Genomic DNA, 19,089 nt, shown 5'->3' with positions numbered 1-19,089 from the left:
CGTGCTATAACGGGAGCTATGGGCCCCACCCTCGGTTCCTTCTTGCCGGACAACTCCGACAGAGGGGAAGGAGGGTGGGATGTGGAATAGACAGGAGCAACACATCTCGAAGAACGCCAGTTATGGAAAAGGTAACTCTCCTTTCTTCTTCGAGTGATTGTTCCTGCGTATTCCACAGTAGGTGATTCCAAGCAATATCTGTTGGAGGTGGGTAGGACCTCATGATGGTTCAGGACAAAGTACTGCCCTGCCGAACCCAGCGTCATCCCTAGACTGGGAGACAATCGCGTAATGCAAAGTAAATGTGTGGACTGAGGCCCACGTGGCCGCCCTACAAATGTCCTGGATGGGGACATTGGCAACGTAGGCAGCTGATGAGGCCTGAGCCCTCGTAGAGTGTGCCCTTACAATCGATAGTGGGGGAATCCCTGCCAAATCATAACACGTGCGTATGCACGAGGTGATCCAGCGGGAAAGCCGCTGGGTGGAAATGGGTTGCCCCTTAGCCCGATCGGCCGAGGCAATAAAGAGTTGAGAGGATGTCCAGAACGGTTTAGTCCGATCCAGATAAAAAGCCAACGTTCTACACACATTGAGCATATGGAGGCGGCATTCCTCACTAGAGGAGTGGGGCTTGGGACACAGCGTACGGGAATGAACGGTCAAGGCCCTTCAGGAAACAGGAGGTCATTGAGTGGGAGAAGACCAAGTGGCCTTGCACCAGCGGGTGAAAGGCTGATTTACCGCCAGGTGCACCCTGACCAAGGCAGGTGCCAGTCCCTAGGGGATAAGAGGTAGTCCAGGATAAACTGGAGAGGTGCGGCGGAGGGGGACACTCCCCGCTCACTCGCCCACCTGGCGAACCTGGACTTCGCCATGTACGTCCGATGCGTGGACATTTTCCTGCTTTCCAGGAAGACTTACCTTACCTGGTCCGAACACCTATTTTCCTCCTCATTCAGCCACGGAGCAGCCACGCTGTCAGGTGAAGTGCAGCCAGATTGGGATGGAGGAGGCACCCCCCCAACCTGAGAGAGAAGGTCCGGGCGGAGCGGCAGCGCTCTCAGGGGGGCCGCTAAGAGGCCTAGGAGGGGCCCGTACCAGTGCTGGCGGGCCCACGCCGGGGCTATGAGAATGACTCACGCCCTGTCCGCTTTCACCTTCTGAAGGACCTTGGTGATAAGTGGGAATGGGGCAAAGGCGTAGAGGAGCTGACCCAACCAGCTCAGGAGGAACGCGTCAGAGATCGCGCCTTCCCCCACCTCTCCCCTGGAGCAGAACCGGGGGCAATGCCGGTTCTGACGATTTGCAAACACGTTGATCTGTGGAGGTCCCCACTCTTGGAAGAGCAGGTGAGCGACCTCCGAGTGGAGCGACCACTCGTACCGGGGGGGACGCCTGGGAGGTGAGCTACCTCAGGAAGATATTGTGGGCTATCCAGAACTCCCATAGGTTTAGGGCTTCCCGGCAGAGGGCTAGGGAGCGAGTACATGGCGATGGTGTTGTCCGTGAGGACTCTGATCACCTTACCGGGGAGGTGCGTGAGAAACGCCACGCATGCCAACCGAACTGCCCTGAGCTCCTTGAGGTTTATGTGAAGGGGCAAGTCCGGGGCCGACCATGTTCCCTGGGTTTGCACGTCCCCGGTGTGGGCTCCCCAGCCCAGGTCCGAAGTGTCAGACATCAGGTCTATGGACGGGTTGGCCTCCCTGAAGGGAATTCCTTGCAACATATTGCTTGGGCAGGACCACTATAGGAGAGAAGCGAGTATCGGGAATGGGACTGTGAGAACCTTGTCCAGACTGTCCCAAGCTTGGGAGAACTGGGAGGGCAGCCATAATTGGAGGGGCCTCATACGGAGTCTGGCATGGCGGACCGCGTAAGTGCATGCCGCCATGTGTCCCAGAATCCGAAGACATGCCCTCGCCGTAGTCACCGAGAAGGCCGTTACCGAGGTGATGAGACCTCTTAGGGTCCTGAATCTGTCCAGGGGGAGAGAGGCTGTTGCCCTGGAGGAGTCCAGCAGGGCCCCAATGAACTCTATGCGCTGAACGGGCACTAATGTTGATTTGGTCTCGTTCACGACCAGGCCTAGATCGGCGCATGGAGAGGAGCAGCTCTACTTGGGACTCCACCTCGAAACGAGACTCCCCCTTGAGGAGCCAGTCGTCCAGGTAAGGGAAGATTTGTATTCCCTCCCGCCTGAGGTAGACCGCTACCACCGACATACATTTCGTGAAAACCCCGGGAGCCATGGATAGGCCAAATGGGAGGACCGTGAATTGGTAATGGTCCATCTCCACCATGAATTGGGGGAAGTGTCTGTGGCCCTCGAAAATATGGACATGAAAGTACGCGTCCTGGAGATCCAAGGCCGCGTACCAGTCCCCCGGGTAAGGGAGGGGATAATAGAGGCCAGGGACACCATGCGGAACTTAGAACGGGTTACAAAACTGTTCAGGTCGCGCAGGTCCAGAATAGGCCTGAGGCCCCCTTTCGCTTTCGGGATCAGGAGGCACCGGGAGTAGAACCCTTTGCCCTGGAACTGAACCGGTACCCTTTTCACTGCCCCTAGGTGGAGCAACCGGTCCACCTCCTGACACAGGAGGCGGACATGTTCCTGGTCCCTCGGGGCCATTGTGGATGGCAGGTGATTTGGCGGTGGTGAGGTGAACTGCAACACGTAGCCCTTGGAGATAGTACTGAGGACCCATTGGTCTGAAGTAATGCGGGACCACGCCCTGAGGAAGGCAAACAATCAGTTGCCGAACACAAACTATTAATCAGGGGTCTCCCTGGCAACAGGCCCAGTGCCCCCCTACAGATAGTCAAAACCACCTCTTCCCTTGCCTCTTTCGCTTAGAGGGACCAGGCTGTGGGGCAGAGTGAGACTGCCTCTGAGACTGATGCTTCTGGTCTCTGGGCCTTTTGTATGGGGGCTCATATCTGCTCCTCGCAGGTTGAGCGCCAAAAGCGATTTGGCCTTGTCCTTAGCCAGGGGCACATAGAGGCCCAAGGTCTGCAAGGTGGTGCGGGAATCCTTCATCCCATGCAGCCTGACGTCCATCTAGTCCACGAAGAGTGCCTTGCCATCAAACAGGAGTCCTGCATCAGCGATTGTGCCTCCATCGACAGCCAGGACAACAAGAGCCACAACGCCCTGCGCATGGTGATCTCGGAAGCCATTGAGCGGGCCGCCGTGTCTGCCGCATCGGACGCCGCTTGCAGTGCCGCTTTAGCCGCCACCGACCCCTCTTCCACTAGGGCCTTGAAGTCCTTCCTGTCCCGGTCCAGGAGGAGGGGCACAAATTTAGGCAGGGACTCCCACAGGTTGACGTCATACCTGCTCAGTAAGGCCTGGTGGTTGGCTACGTGAAGCTGGAAGCTAGCCGACAAATAAAATGTTCTGCCAAAGGAGTCCAGTCTCCTGGCGTCTTTATTTTTTGGGATGGGCGTGGGCTGGCCCTGACACACTCTGTGGTTTACCGATTTCCACGACGAGCGAGTTGGGTGCCGGGTGTGAATACAGATATTCATGGTCTTAGCTGGCATAAAGTATTTCCTCTCGGCCTTTTTCGAGATTGGAGCCAAGAAGGCGGGGGTTTGCCACAAGGAGTTTGAAAAGTTGGCAATACCCTGGTGCAGAGGCAGGGCCACGTGACGCGGTGGCGAGGGAGACAGGACGTTAAAGAAGGAATCGGATGGACCCTCCATCTCCTCAGCCTGCAACTGTAGGTTGGAAGCCACCCGCTTTAGCGGGTCCTGGTGTGCCTTGAAGTCCTCCTGCGGGACTGAAGGCGGAAGCGCTGCTATGGTGTTGTTCAGTACCGGGGAGATGGCCCGTACGGAGCCGGGCACCTTGGTCGGTGCCGGGGCGTCGATACTGAGGTCAGAGTCCCGATGCGTGTCTGCCGACTCGTGGCCCGCCAATTTGTCTTGTGGGCAGCCGGAGGAGGCCGATGGAGCTCGGGACGCTCTGGAGACCGAACGGGCCTCCGCTTGGGCTGGCACCGATAGCCACGGTGCCCACTGGCACCAATGTCCTTGCCACTGGTTGGCAATATGTGCCTCGGTGGGACGGCATGTGCCGAGGGTGGGTGGACGCATGCCAAGACCAAGGTCGCCGAAGAACGCTCGGTTCTGCGGAAACGGTAGGAGCAGTGTCTGTGGCGTCATCTCCCTTGGGACCAGGATCTCGATGACGACGAATGGTACCCATGCGACGAACTGCTTCGGTACGCGTGGTGGCGATGTGAAGCCCGGGGCCTTGACGCCGAGGTACCCAAAGGGGAGTCTCCGGCGTGGCGCCTTGACGAGCGGGAGCTGGAACGGGAGCGGCGACGTCTGTCCCATCGAGAGCGGCTCCGGTACCCACGTCTAGCAGGTGAGCATTCCTGGTGCCTCCCTCGGTGCCTCCACTCACTGGCAGGGGCCATGGAGGGTCCTCGTGACTCCTGTCCCGACGGCGGTCCTGCCGGTCTGGCCGGCGTCGAGGGTGGCCAGGAGCTGTCCGAAGAGCGGCCACTGCGCGCTGAGTGGTGCAGGGATCGATCTTCGGAGGGGGAACTGCAGCTGCTAGGAGAGGTCTGGTGGGCACCCAAAGGGGGCTTGCCCCGCGACCTAGGGCCCGTACCAGATTGCGAGCTCGGGACGGGCAGGGACAATGTCCTTCGCAACCTGCACCGCCTCCGGCGTCAATGGCATCCGTACCAGTGGGGATTCCTGGGTCGATGGTACCGGGCTGCTCCGCTCCACACCACACGAGTCAGAGCCTTAGAGCCCAGGGGGGGATCGAGGGCTGCCCAGCGCGGGACCAGCCTCTCCCTTATCCTTATGGCAGTGTCGTTGCGAGGCTGAGCCCTTCCCTCGCTTTTTGGAGCGAGAACGGCACCGACTGGTCGAAGGGGCCTCGCTACGTACCGACGACGCGGCGGCCGGTGCCGAGTCCGAGCTTCGCACTGGCGTTGGAGTCAGTGCCGACTCCATCAGGAGAGCTCAAAGTCTGAAGTGTCTCTCCTTCTTGGTTCTTGGCTTGAACGACCTACAGATCTTGCAACGGTCACTTATGTGAGTCTCACCCAGGCAGTGAAGACAGTCAGCGTGAGGGTCGCTCTTGGGCACAGAGCAGCGACAGGAGTCACACGACTTGAAGACTGGGGCATGCCCCGAGCCCACTCTAACGACTGAAGAACAATGGACAACGGTACCACTAAGGTCGAGAAGAAAGACTGCAGCAGAGCTGGAGCACAAAAGTTCCGACTACCTTCACTGGTGGCAAGAAGGAACTGAGGGTGGGGGGAGCCCGTAGCTCCCCTTATAGCGCAATATACAGGCGCCACTCCAGGGGTCGCAGCGGTGCTGCCCCAGTATGGGTACTGCTAAGGGAAAAACTTCCGGCACCGGTGCACGTGGCGACCACGCACACCTACTGTGGAATACGCAGGAGCAATCACTCGAAGAAGAACTACAAGCTGCCTTGTCTTCACTAGGATTTAACCCTGAGTTCGCACAACTTTTTAACTAGTGAAGACAGCTAAACTGAGTTAATATATTTTTTTTTCTAATGAAGATAAAGCCCCTGCAAAGACATGCATGAAGACTTGCATATGATTTGCATATGAGCATGACTAAAATACACAATTGTGTACTCCCTAAACAAATAAATTTTATACCACACATCCCACTCATTGGTCAGATTAGCCTATTCTCCTTTGTAAAACAGAGCCAACTTAAGTTTCTTTTTTCACAAAAAAGACATACTTTTCACACTTTCTGTAATATTAAAGACCCAAGATAGGTGTACTTACTGGTTTTAGTTGACTTAAGGAGCATACTCTACATGTTCGCATGTCATAGAATTGAACAGTGATTCTTCCTTTTGGTGTGATGCGCGTCACTGTGCCTTCTCCAAATTCATCATGAACGACTTGTCCACCTAATCTCAAGCGACTGTCTATTCCACCAATCACTGCTAGTACAGCCATTAAGCCTCCCACCTCTGGATTCTCAGAATCAGTGAAGTAGTCTTCTAAAACAGCCTGAAAAAGAATAGTAAACTTAACTGTAAGGAGAAAACTAGTACTTTTATCTACTTCATTAAAAAAAAAAAGAATATATAGTCAATCCAATTGAAAGTTACAATACGAAAAATAATTTTTATATAAAATAATTTTAAAATTAAGCTTTAACATTGTTAAAATAGTTTTAATATTTAAAACATTAAAAATTAACACTTCTATAGAAAAATGAGCTAATTTTAAAACGTGGAAACTACCCCTTCTGACTGTTTTCCTGCAAAGATGTGGGTGATGGAGGTTAGTTGAGAGTTGATGTACTTGTTTATGAGTCCATTCCACTGGCTTAGTGAATGGAGTGTCCTCAGCAGTGCCACTATCTCTTCTGCCAAAGTACTGCTGTGAGTTGCAGTTAGAGATGCTTGAGGCCTGGCCTTCCTCCTCCTCAGAGTAGATTCTGAAAAGAAATAACAGCATCTCAGTAGCTGATTTAAGATAGGAAAAACAAATGAAACCATTAAGGAAAAAATTGCTCTACCTCTGAGTAGTGGGATATCTGAAGAGCAAGTACTAAGTAGACTGCCTAGGAAACCAAATAGTTTTTCCACAAGAAATTTCATGTCTCTTGATCTTTCAGTTTTGTCCCAGGATGGAAGTACCGCTTTTAATAAATGTACAGCAAGGATCTAAAAGGAGATAGTAGAATTAGTGTTATTTTATTTAAAGTCATTTCAGCAAATAAGTTCTATAGGATCAGGGGTCTAAAACAAGGACATTCGAATTAGAAATATCTATATGGAGATGAAAGACTTAACTACAAGCCATCTTTTGTGCTGTTCTCTACAATGTTGGTTGCTGAAACTTAATGGTCCATAGCTACCTAGTTATTTTCTTGCTTGTTTGCCTATTCATCAATATTAAGAGGAACTGTGCTAATTTAATACTAGTATTAGTTGTATTTAACATAGCCCTCCAGGATTGTCCCAGAGACTCCAGGAATTGACGATTAATCTTTAATTAAAGACTGCCATGGGATAAAATCTCTAGGAATATGTCCAATCAAAACTGGCAATCCTAATTTAACACAGCCCAGCATCAAAGCACACAGAGCTCCATAGAGCTACACACAGATTGGCAAAAAGTAAGATCACCACCATAAGACTTGAAAACAAAGAAGTATCAGAACAGGATACTTGAAATGAGAGGATGGGGAACGAGATGTGGTTTAAGATTCCAAATATGAGAACCAATAACAGTCATACTAATACACATTTTTGGGTGAATTAGTTTACACCCTAACTCTATCCCAGTGAAGGCACAGGAGCCTAACAATGTAAGATGTAATGTATCCGAGTGCAAACTGCAGCCAGAACAATGCTTGAGGAGCTTTTCACATATAGCCAAGGCTTAGTATCACTGTCTCTCAACTTAGCAAATAAATATGCATCTGCATTTTAAGTTGGAAAATTGGTTTTCTTTCTGGGAATGAACTCTCTGAGTCTCATACAAGTACCCTGTTTCCCCGAAAATAAGACAGTGTCTTATATTAATTTTTGCTCCCAAAGATGCGCTAGGTCTTATTTTCAGGGGATGTCTTATTTTTCAGAAATGAAAAATGCCTTATTATCGGTGGATGCCTTATTATCGGGGAGGTCTTATTATCGGGGGGATGCCTTATATTACAACGAGAGGCAAAACTGTAAGTAGGCCTTATTTTCGGAGGATGTCTTATTTTCGGGGAAACAGGGTAGGTTGCATCTTTCTTACAATATACACCTGGGGGGAGGGATAGCTCAGTGGTTTGAGCATTGGCCTGATAAACCCAGGGTTGTGAGTTCAATCCTTGAGGGGGCCACTTAGGGATCTAGGGCAAAATCAGTACTTGGTCCTGCTAGTGAAGGCAGGGGGCTGGACTCAATGACCTTTCAAGGTCCTTTCCAGTCTAGGAGATAGGATATCTCCATTGATTTAAAAAAAAAGAAGAGAGAGACAGAGCATTGGTATGTCTTCAGAGTCCAGGACTCCAGACTTTTGTCATCATCCTTCCAGCCCCATCCATGATTCCAGGCCAGATGAGGTGGTGTGATGGTTACTTATTAAGCTTGACTATTCTCCAGTCAACAAGAACAGCCTTGTCTTCTGGGCCCTTGACACTAAGAGAAGACTGATCCACCTTCACAGAGGTGTCTCTAGATAAGTTTTGAGTCAGGCATATAAAAACAGTGGCCCACCACAAGCTATCTACACTGATCACCTTTCCCTGGAAAAATGATGTCTGCAGTCACGGAGCCAATGCACGAGGGCTCTCTTTCTGCAGTTCCCAAGAGGGCTCCCTCACAAATGGAGCTCCTTTTGGCTTTTTGCAGCTCCATTTGTTTTATCATGCTGAGGAAGTGCTCCCATTTTTGTCCCTAACCCCTGGCAGAGGAGGAAGAAATGATCTCTACTGCCCCAAAATTGGCTTCAAAATTAGGGTAAGAGTGAAGTAGGAGAGTTGAAATACCACTATGTTTAGCTGGCTGGATACAAAGAATCTCATAGGGGTGAGAACACAACTTAAATCCTGCATGAGTGCGTCTGAACTGCCTCTGGTATATACTGAAAGAAAGTCACAGCCTAAATGTATCAGATTGAGGAAGAGATCAGAATCATGTTTGTATATTCCAGCCCTAAGTTAATTGGCAGAGCTACCTTTGAGAAGATGCAAGCAGCAGAAAAGCACCATTAGTGGAGAATTATACATTCAAATCTTTTGTACAGAAGAAATGTATTTACAATGGAAAAGCTACACAAGCAATAGAACTGTACACTGATGTGTCATATTTGACTGGTAACCCCTTCCTCAAGGCTGTTTTAGATCACTCACTCTTTATTACCAACATGAATGCAAAGATACAGCATGCCAATAAAAAAAGGACAGACAAGCTAAGCAATTTGGTTATTTTATTTAAAATAGTTTGAGTTTGTTCATTTTTCTTTAACTGTCTGTGGTGGTTATAGAGACTGTGTGCATAGCCAGTTCACCTCTCTTCTTAGCAGCTTTTATTATTAGGTCCACAGTAGCCAACCAACACTCTCTCTTGCATTGAACAACATTTTACATAACTTTGCTATGCAGCGTTAACTTGCAGGAGCATTTTTAAAGCAAGAACATTCTGATATTACCTTTCCTCCAACTCAAGAAAATAAAAGGCACCTTCAAAACTGTTTACAAGACAAAAAACTGCCAAATTCACTGCATATGAAAATGATCTGGAAACACATTACCTGTCTCTGTAGTGATGCAGCAGTGAAAGATTCATGCCCCTCCACAATTTTCATTAGCAAAGTTATCCACTGAGATGTGCTAAGCGTGCTGCACATCTGAGGCATGAGTGCTATACTTCGAATGAATCCTAACGTGCACCAGCTTCTATGCTGCTCTTTATAAACCAACTTATTTGGCAACGAAGCTGGAAATAAAAATACATGAACAGCTGACTTTTCTGCCAACTGTACCACAATTTCTCAAAATGATCCACTTTGTTAGATAGATCTTAAAGCTCTGCTACAAAATTGCCCCTAAATATAAAGTTAACTGACTTCCAATTTAGTTCAAGTCCATTAAGAATTAACTTCTGGCATACTCCAGGAAAGAGGGAATATCTATTGCAAGCAAATTCTCACCCACACACTGACTATACTACCTTACAATTCTGTCCATTTTGGAAAATTTGCTTAAAGTTACTGTTATTATAAAGTATCAGAGGGGTAGCCGTGTTAGTTTGAATCTGTAAAAAGCAACAGAGGGTCCCTGAGGCACCTTTAAGACTAACAGAAGTATTGGGAGCATAAGTTTTCATGGGTAAGAACCTCACTTCTTCAGATGCAAGAAGTTATTACAAGATGATGTATATCATCAAATTTATGATTTGCCTGATTATAAAGTCTGCTGTCCTTCCCAACCTGAAAAGTCCTTTTTGACTTAAGATTCCTTATAATGGAAGCCATTTACAGGTTGGACAGTCTGGACTTTGTATAGTGTGCGGCACACCAGCACTAACAGATAAATGTGTATTCTATCCACAAAACAATTTGTGATTTTTCCACAAATATGTAAAATTGATGCTTTGAGAAGATCTAAATGTGTTACTGAACTTTGACCTTAAAAGATTAGGAATTAAATAAAGGAATTACTGCAAAATCAGGTAAGATATACTGCCTGAAAACAGATGGGTTTATTTGGTCAGACTATGTCATGTAACACATACTTGATTTATCTATCGTTCCACTCTCCACCAACATGCGAAGCAATCCACACAAAGTTCTGGTCGCTTCATTCTGCATGACTTCAGCATGGACTCCAGCAGAGAGAGAGAGCGTCTGTAACAAGTTCACGGTACTCATCAGCATCGTGGAAGTGGGGTGAAGGTTCCTTTCAGCTTGTTCTCCTTCTGGAGCAATAAATGAAAGCTAAATAATTACTTTAGCAACATGCTAACACGGTAAACAAAATGTTCTGAAACAGGTAAAAGAACTGCAGTTCTTGGAGATGTATGTCCCTATGGGTGCTTCACTTCAGATGCACATGCAATTCTCAAACCTTTGATTAGAGATTTTCTACTAGTAGGACCAGTCTGGCCCGTACACATACCCTATGCCTCCTCGCACTGTACACTGAGGTTATACAGAGACATGCAGACAAACCTCCCTCAGTCCCTTCTCCACTCGAATGTCTCCACAGAGAACAGTCTGAAGCAGAGGGGAAGATTGGGAGGGTAGTAGAGCACCCACAAGGGGACACATCTCAAAGAACTGAAGTTACTGCACAAGGTGAGTAACCTCCTCTTCTTCAAGTACTGTCTGTATGGATGCTCCATTTCAGGTGACTTCTGAGCAGTTTCCCCAGAGGAAGGAGGAAGCATTGGAACTGAGTCCAGAACTGAAGACAGTACTGCAGTACCAACTGCCACATCAGATCTGACAGCATGGCTTAAAGCTTAGTGCTTTGAAAATGCATGTACGGAAGCCCATGCAGTAGCCCTACATATATCAGACACTAGTATTTTCTAAAGCAACGCCATGTATTTTGCTTGTGACTTGGTAAAATGTGCTGTCACCCCTTGAGGAGAATGAGGATGAATGCTTGTAGTCTCATAACAAGTGACAATACAACCAGATATCCACCTGGATAGTTTCTGACCAGAGATTGTGGACCCCTTAGATCTATTCACAAAGGAGATGAACAGCCTAGGTGACCTCTGAAATTACTTGATCCTATCCAAGTAGAAGGCCAGTGCCCTTCTAACATCCAGGGTATGAAAACAGGACTCTATCAGAGAGATATGTGGCTTCAGGAAATACACTGATAGACGAATAGATTGGTTAAGGTGAAACTCCGAGAAAACCTTAGGTAAAAATTTAGGATGTGGGCAGAAAGAAACCTTATTCTTGAAGAAGGGGGCGAGGGGGAATCTGCCATTAAGGCACCAATCTCCCACGCTCTATGGGCCAAGTGGGTGGCTATTAAAAAGGCAGTCTTCATAGATAAATGGAGTAGAGAACTGGTTGCCATGGCTTCAAATGGCTGTTTCATGAGGTGACTGGGTTCCAGGTTGGGATGGGGTCTTTAGTTAAGGTCCGTTTAACCTCAATATCAGCCTTTCATCTGACTATAGCGAGGTTTTCCATATTTGCTCATCCTAGGTTTATTAATAAACCTAGGATGAGCAAATATGGAAAACCTCGCTATAGTCAGATGAAAGGCTGATATTGAGGTTAAACGGACCTTAACTGAGCTAATTAATAACCCTGATTTCTTCATATCCAGGAGACTGAAAGAGGCACAGATTCAGGGAGGAAGCACCAGTGGGAGAATCTCTTCCATTGCTGCAGGTAAATAGTAAGGGTTGCCTTCTTCCATCTATTTAGTACACCAGTTGCACTTCCTCAGAGCAGGAGGATTCTAACCCATGAACTAGCTATGAACCATGCCCAGAGGTGTACCTAGGTTGGGGTGAAGTGTGCAACCCACAACCTGTGAGAGGAGATAAATAGAAAATGGAAGCAGGCATTCCTGACAATCCTGAACTCCAACAGATTGATGTGGAGATTTGTTTCTGAGCTGTCCATCTCCCCTGAGCCATGAAAGCATGTGGGGAGCTCCCCATCCCCACAATAATGCATCTGTTGTTAAAATTAGTGACGGAGCTGGGCAACAGAAAGGAACACTCTCACAGACATTGAGTTGATCTCTCCACCAATCCAGGGAGTTCCTCACTTAAATAGGAACCGTCACCTGTTTGTCCAAGGTGTGTCTTACTGAAGAACAGGACATTTTGAGCCAATCTTGAAAGCAGCTGAGGTATAGCCTTGCATAATCCGTCACAACAGTGCAAGTTGCCCTGTGTCCCTGGAGCTGGAGACAGTTTCTTATAGTGGTGCAAGGATTCCACTGAATTGTCCATACCAAACATGACAAGGTTATGAACCTATCTAAGGGAAAGCAAGCTTTGAACTCGTCGACAGCCAGGGAAGCCCCTATAAACTGTATCTTATTTATGGGGGTTAATGTGGATGTCCTTACATTTAGTTGAAGACTCGACTCCTAGAAAAGCAAGGACCATCTGGGTGGAAGAAAACACCGCTTCATAAAAATGGCCCTTGAGTGGCCAGTCGTCAAGGTAATGGAAGACTAGGATCACCACTGATTGGCGATAAGCAGCCCCTACTGCCAGGAGAGACCAAGGGGAAGCACTTGCTATTGAAACTGATCCTGGTCTACAGAGAATCACAGATATTTCCTGTGCAAAGGGTATATTGCAATATGCAAACAGGTATTTTGTAGGTCAAAGACTGAAAATCAATCCCCCTTCTCCAGTGAAAGAAGTCACCATCCTGAAATTGTGAGGCTTTATAAACTTGTGTAGCAGTCTTAGCTCTAAAATCAGTCTTCACCCTCCATCTTTCTTTGGTACAAGGAAATACTTTGAGTAAAACCCCTTGCCCATGTGAAGAAGAGAGACCAGCTCTATTGCTCCTAACTGGAAGAAAAAGATCACCTCCTTTCTCAACACAAGCTCATAAGAGGGGTCCCTGAAGAGGGAAGAGGAGGGTGAAAGGGAAGGAATGATGTAAAATGGATGTTACGACTCATTTGTCTATAGTAGTCCGCCTCTAGGCATGTTGGAAATAGGAAAGGCATCTCTCTCCAAAGGGAGCTCAACAGATCTATGGAATCCAGAGAACTGAGCAGGAAGTGATCTCTGGGTAGTTTGTGACCCACTACACAGCTTTTATCTGTAGGTGTATAAATGCCCAAGAAATGTAAAGTGGCTCTAGAGTCCTTCAGTGTCCTCCATCTGTGGTCTCCAAGAAAAGCCTACAACCACTGAAGGGGAAGTCCTCAGTAGTGTTCTGTATTTCTCACTGAAACACCAGGAGCTAGAGCCATGACACCCTGCATGTAACAGCCATGGATGCTTGAAGAGTGGTCCTGGCAAATAACTGGCCCTCTGAAATGTTGAACTAGAACTGTTCCTTATGGTCCTGTGGCAGGTGTTCAATAAAGGACATCAGTCTATTATAGTTTGTGAAATTGTATTTGACCATAACTGCCTGATAGCTCTGAATTCTAAACTGCAGAGTTGCTGATTAATAGAACTTCTGGCCAAATAGATCCAGTCTCTTATGGTCCTTGTCACGTGGAGCAGAACTTGAGAAGTGTTGCCTACCCTGCTCTTTTACTGCATCCACTGTCAGGATGGGAGAACAAGATATCAGAGTTCTCAGGGGGAACATAATTCTTTTTATCTGCCCTTTTACACTTTGGTGGAATAGTAGCAGGTGTTTGCCACACCGTCTTAGCTGGATCCAGGAGCACCTTGTTGATGGGTAACGCCACCCTGGAGGGCACTGCTGATCCAGCAATCTGTGTTGTGAATCCCTGACCTCTTTGAGTGGAATTTGAAGAGAGTCAGTTCCCAACTTATTAGGTCTTGAAATTGCCGAAAATCATCAGCCATGGAAGGTGATGGAGGCATAACTGCTTTAGTTGAAGACAAGAATGAAATGGGTGTTTGAGGGGTAGCCTCTTTACCCATGCTGGACTCCCGTTCCTCAAATGTCTCCTTCTGTGCAGGGGAAGAGGGGGTCTGGTTGGAGAGGATAGGACTGAATAAGCCTAGTCTCCCCGAGACAGTACTAGTGGTCTAGAGAGCTGCTATTGGTAAGTAGTGCAGGGATCCCAATATATCCGACTGGGGGGACTCCATACAGGAAGGAGTGGGAGTGGCATGCAGAACTGGTTCCACCATCTTTGATAATGGTGACGATCTTCCCTGTGACTGTCAAACAATGTATTTCTGATAGGATACGTAGGGGAATCCTTGACCAAAATAGATGTCCCCTCCATCCTCCTCATCATCATCCAATGCTGAGACCCCCAAAGAAAAAGGGCAGAAAGTCCTGCAGTACTGGGAAAAGGAAGCAGTCTTGAGACCGGCTCATCTGTTACTTGCATAGTTAAATTCTTATGGGACCAATGTGGTGGCTGAAGCGGATAATACCACTGCTGTCAGGCATACCGATGTGGGCATTGATGGAGCCTGCTGCCATTGCTTGCTCAGTACCAAGGGTGCCAACTGGGTAGGTGCCAACTGTGGGGCTGAGCCCAACAGTACCAAACCCAGGTGCTTATGCTTCCCCTCCTTGTCCCTGCTAGAACATAATGAAGCTCTGTCGGTGTCATGTCTCTGTCTTTAGTTCTGAGGCTTTCCAGTTCTGCCAGTACCAGAAGAGGAGTCCTTTCACCCCACAGTACCAAGCCAAGAGGTTGAAGCTTCGGAGACCATAGACCTCACAGGGGACCCAAGCTTTTTCAGAGCAGGCTCCTTCAGATGAGTTCGTACTCCTCTTTTTGGGAACCTTCACAGAAGCTTCCAATGACCTCCCCTTCTTATGGGAAGCCTGCACTAAGGTCAAAAGGGCACTGTATCTGTCCAGAGACATATGTACGGGGGGAGGCCCTCCTGACCTGACTCAGATACTTGTTTAAGTGAGCACTCCATCCTTAACAGTCTGAACTTAATCTCCCTGTTTTTCCTTGCCCTAGACTTGAGGGCTAGGCAGAAATTGCACTTCTGGGAGACAGGATATCCCCCCAAGCAACCAACACATTTAAAGTGGCTGCCAAGCACAGGTATAGCTTCTTGGCAGGAAAGGCAGCTTTTGTAGCCTGGCAAGCCAGGTACGCCCAGCCAGGAAGACAAGGCTCCCCAAGGAGAAAGGGGGGACGACGACACTATCCTCTCACTACTAAAAGTTACTAACTATAACTACTACCAACAACAAACTATATTAAGTAATCTTAAACAACTATAAGAAGAATACAAAATAGCCGAGGCACGCTCAAGGCAGGCACACTAGAGCTCTGTCTCAGGCCAACGCATTAGAGAAGGAACTAACATTGGTTGGCCCATGCATCCCTATATGGCCTCGGTGTCTGGCACATGGAGGCATAGGGCACGTGAGTAGGCCAAACAAGCACTGCTAGCATAAAATCTCTGTTCAAGTGCTTGAAACACATATACACATGAAGTGGAGCACCCATCGGGACACTACTTGAAGAAGTATGATTTTTACAACTCTTATCATGGAAAGCATCCTATATTTCAAACACCATGGTATAAATTGCAAGTCATCATGTAGTCCTTTGGATGTTTCCAAGCTCTTCCCACCACAGCATTTTTCCCATAATAACCAACACATCAAAGAAAGAGAAAGACAAGATATGTGACAAACAAGACACATCCTAGGAATATTTATTACAATTCCTACATTAGAATTAACATTATCATATTCAGATGTGCCTGCATGATACAGCACTGAAATCACAGCGGTTGGACAGCATACCCCCTCCTTCCCAAATGCATGCTCAGCAGATGCAATACTAACTCACCTTCCCATCCCTTCAAAATAGCTTTTCTATGTTGAAAAGGAACATCAGCCACATATACATTTATGCCAGGTAAGTAAAGAAAAAGCTTTTTGGATAATTTTTTTCCTGTTGTGAAATGCGTTTTGCTGATCTTACAGTCCTAACACTGAAGATTCAGATAGACGTCTGCCTCCATTTTAACAAAGTACTTTCTTACCAGAATCATCCTCTGTATCAGAGTCTTCTGTTGTGGGTTGAGCTGCAGGTGGTGGCTCAGCCAGTTTGAGGTCATATTTTCCCTCCTTCCCCATCCTGTAAGAATTTGTACTGCCAGTGTCCCACTGAACCCTAATCCAGCCATCCTCTCCCAGTTCACCAATCACACGACCCAAACCTGGAGGGGGCCCATCCTGAGAAAACAGAGATGCTCAGTCAACCAACAATTCAAATCTATGCCAATAATGGGATGACTCAGTTATACAATTTCTCACTAATTTTCCACCAAATTTGTGTGCGCGTGTGCAGTAAAACAAAATAATCCATAGTATTTTCTCAAAACTCTTAAGATGTTTTTTCACTTTCATATGATAGAAGTTTCATTTTAAATATTTTCAGATTAGAATGATTTTTAATTCAGATGGCAATCAGTGATAATATACTTAAAAAAAAAATCACATTGAAACATTTAACACATTGTACAAGTTCCTCCCACCAGATGAGCTTCCATGTGCTGCACCTAAGCACAATTGATCCTGCTTCCTTTTAAATGGTGATTTAATAGAGAAAAGTTTCAGTGAAAAAGAATTTACTCTACAGTAGAAATGAGACCTAGTGTCATGTTAAATATTTGTCTTTTTGTTACCTAAAAACCTGCAAATGATATAATTCACATTACAAGTCCATTAATACTGTCCATAGATTAATCAGACATATTACAAAATGAAAGTGGAACACAATTTTGTACCTGATCACCCCATTTCCAGTCCACCCCTCTCATCACCCTGGTACCAATTTTCATCATGGCTGCCAGCTCTGGCCCAGACACAGGGAGCTGAACTGGTGTGGTTTCCTTCCTTGACTCTTCCAAAACTGTGGCAGAAGCTCCCCGAGAAGCAGCAATCATATCTTCTTCAGTGTTGTCAGAACTAGGCCCTAAAGGAAACATCCATAAGAAACAAAGATAGCTTGATACTTAAAACATGACCTTTGTTGCACCAATTAAAAACCTTTTACAACATTCAGTACGTGTCATATTAATACTTAAAATGAGACGTTAGTATTCAGAAGACAGGAGTTATCAAGTGATGCAGTCATTCCAGCTTTTAGAGACTATGAAATTAAGTTTTTGAAAATAAAGGGGTTATAACAACATACATTATCTTTGTTCAAAATAATACAGACTAATGGAAGAAATATTAGGGTGATTTAGTCCAGCATCCAAGCAGGCCTAGTGGCAGAAAGTGTTACATAGGTCTTTACCACCATTTTTTGTCCAGTGAAAGGGTTAGAAAATAGTTGCACACCTTTTGGTAAGGATATGATCAAGCAAATGTTGCTGAGTAATATAGCTACATGAAAGCAGAGATCTGTACATGCTAGTCTAGAGGTTCAACTGCTGGTACAATCATGTGAAAAAATTCAAAGAAAACTAGTCTCACTCCTAGAGAACAGAGCTGGAAGCACAGCTAAGGGGAACTTCATGGGAAGGGGGGAGGAGGAGAAGAAAAGAGCAGGTAGTATTTAGCCTTCGCGTAAAGCAAATGTAGCAATAGTGAAGGAGAAAGGGAATTTGGATCATTCAAGTGGAAAAAGAATCTATAAATTAAAGGGTTCACACTCCCAAACTCTAATTTCAGTCTTTATCTGAGAAGAAATGAATGCAACAGGATATAAAACCTGGTTGTCATTTGGTGGAAATAAGCCTTCAATACCTTAAGTTTACCATTTGTAGACAAAAGTCAAAGAAACTTCATTTATTTAAATTCTCTCCCCACAATCCATCATTGTATTGAGACCAGAAGTTAAAGTGCTCTGAACTCAAGCTCTGCCTACTTAACTCCTCAACCAGGATTGTCATAAAAAACAATAAGTGATGACACAAACATTAAAAAAGGGAGAAAAGCGAAAGTCCATGAAGCCCACTGAGAACCCTACTACTGCCAATCTATTTTGTAGGAAAACCGTTTGGATACTACAATGATGGACTGCAGTACAAAACCCTAATATGAAATAACAATTAAACTACACACACTCCCGTAAATAGGAAACAGATTCTTATCCTAGAAAGTATGGACAGGTCCAGCTTGAGAGGGAAAAAAGTCAATGGGTAACAAGTTTTCCATTCTTTGTCTTGTTACCTTATTCAGTCCATCACCTCAGAGGCGTAGCAAACAGTGAAAAATAAACACAAAAGGAGAGTGGGTAGTGGGGCAAGTAAAACAAAGGAGACTAGAAGAGTGATCTTCATTTCTCAAGGAATAGTACAAAGGTTTTTTATACTACTGACTGGGACACGCCTTCCTCAAAGGATGCGTCCTCAGGCACATGCAGCTCCAGCTTGCAGTGTTTGAGAAAGGTGAAAGCTGAGGGTCAAATTGCTGCCTTACAGAATTCTTCATACGAAGAGAGTGAGTTTTATTTACTTGAGTGAGCCTCTATGCCTCCAAAAAAACAACAAGGAGGGAAGAAGTGGGTTTTTTACCCACAAAAGCTTATGCCCAAATAAATCTGTTACTCTTTAAGGTGCCACCGGACTCCTTGTTGTTTTTGTGGATACAGACTACCCCCTGATACTGGACTCTATGGCTTCAGGTACTATTTACCTGTAAACAAGTAAATGCGCTTATGTAGTATAGAATTTAAGACATCTAACTATGGAAGATTTAGCTCCTGAGACTTTGTGTTGAACAAAACAATGAAAAAGCAAATAATATCCCCATGGGTATGCGGGTCAGTATTCCTGAAGTCTCACACCACCATGACATGGCTGCCCAGTGAGACTAATAGGCAAACCAGAGAAACTTCACACTCTCATCTCACCATGCATTCAAATTCTCAGTCTACTGAATCATTTGGGGAACAGACCCCAAAACAGAACTCAATAGAAACTCTATCATTAGCTAGTGAAGCCACATCTATATAGGCTTTAGAGCCTTGATT

General features: G+C 46.3%; 1 protein-coding gene across 2 annotated transcripts in view; it reads right to left on the bottom strand.

Moving 5' to 3' along the window:
• HERC2 (HECT and RLD domain containing E3 ubiquitin protein ligase 2) overlaps positions 1–19,089 on the bottom strand; it is a 211,145-nt gene that overhangs the window by 78,155 nt on the left and 113,901 nt on the right. For both annotated transcript variants that reach the window (XM_054009114.1, XM_054009124.1), the window contains exons 36-42: positions 16,895–17,082; positions 16,148–16,340; positions 10,265–10,447; positions 9,282–9,466; positions 6,553–6,700; positions 6,275–6,471; positions 5,808–6,038 (exon numbers count right to left, since the gene is read on the bottom strand). In XM_054009114.1, the coding sequence (XP_053865089.1) occupies positions 5,808–6,038; positions 6,275–6,471; positions 6,553–6,700; positions 9,282–9,466; positions 10,265–10,447; positions 16,148–16,340; positions 16,895–17,082 (1,325 nt within the window). The remainder of the gene's footprint in view (positions 1–5,807; positions 6,039–6,274; positions 6,472–6,552; positions 6,701–9,281; positions 9,467–10,264; positions 10,448–16,147; positions 16,341–16,894; positions 17,083–19,089) is intronic.

Source organism: Malaclemys terrapin, chromosome 1 (assembly GCF_027887155.1).
Source record: "Malaclemys terrapin pileata isolate rMalTer1 chromosome 1, rMalTer1.hap1, whole genome shotgun sequence".
NCBI lineage: Eukaryota > Metazoa > Chordata > Testudines > Emydidae > Malaclemys > Malaclemys terrapin.
The sequence above is the reverse complement of the archived record's forward strand: the minus strand, read 5'-3'. Positions and strand labels throughout refer to the sequence as shown.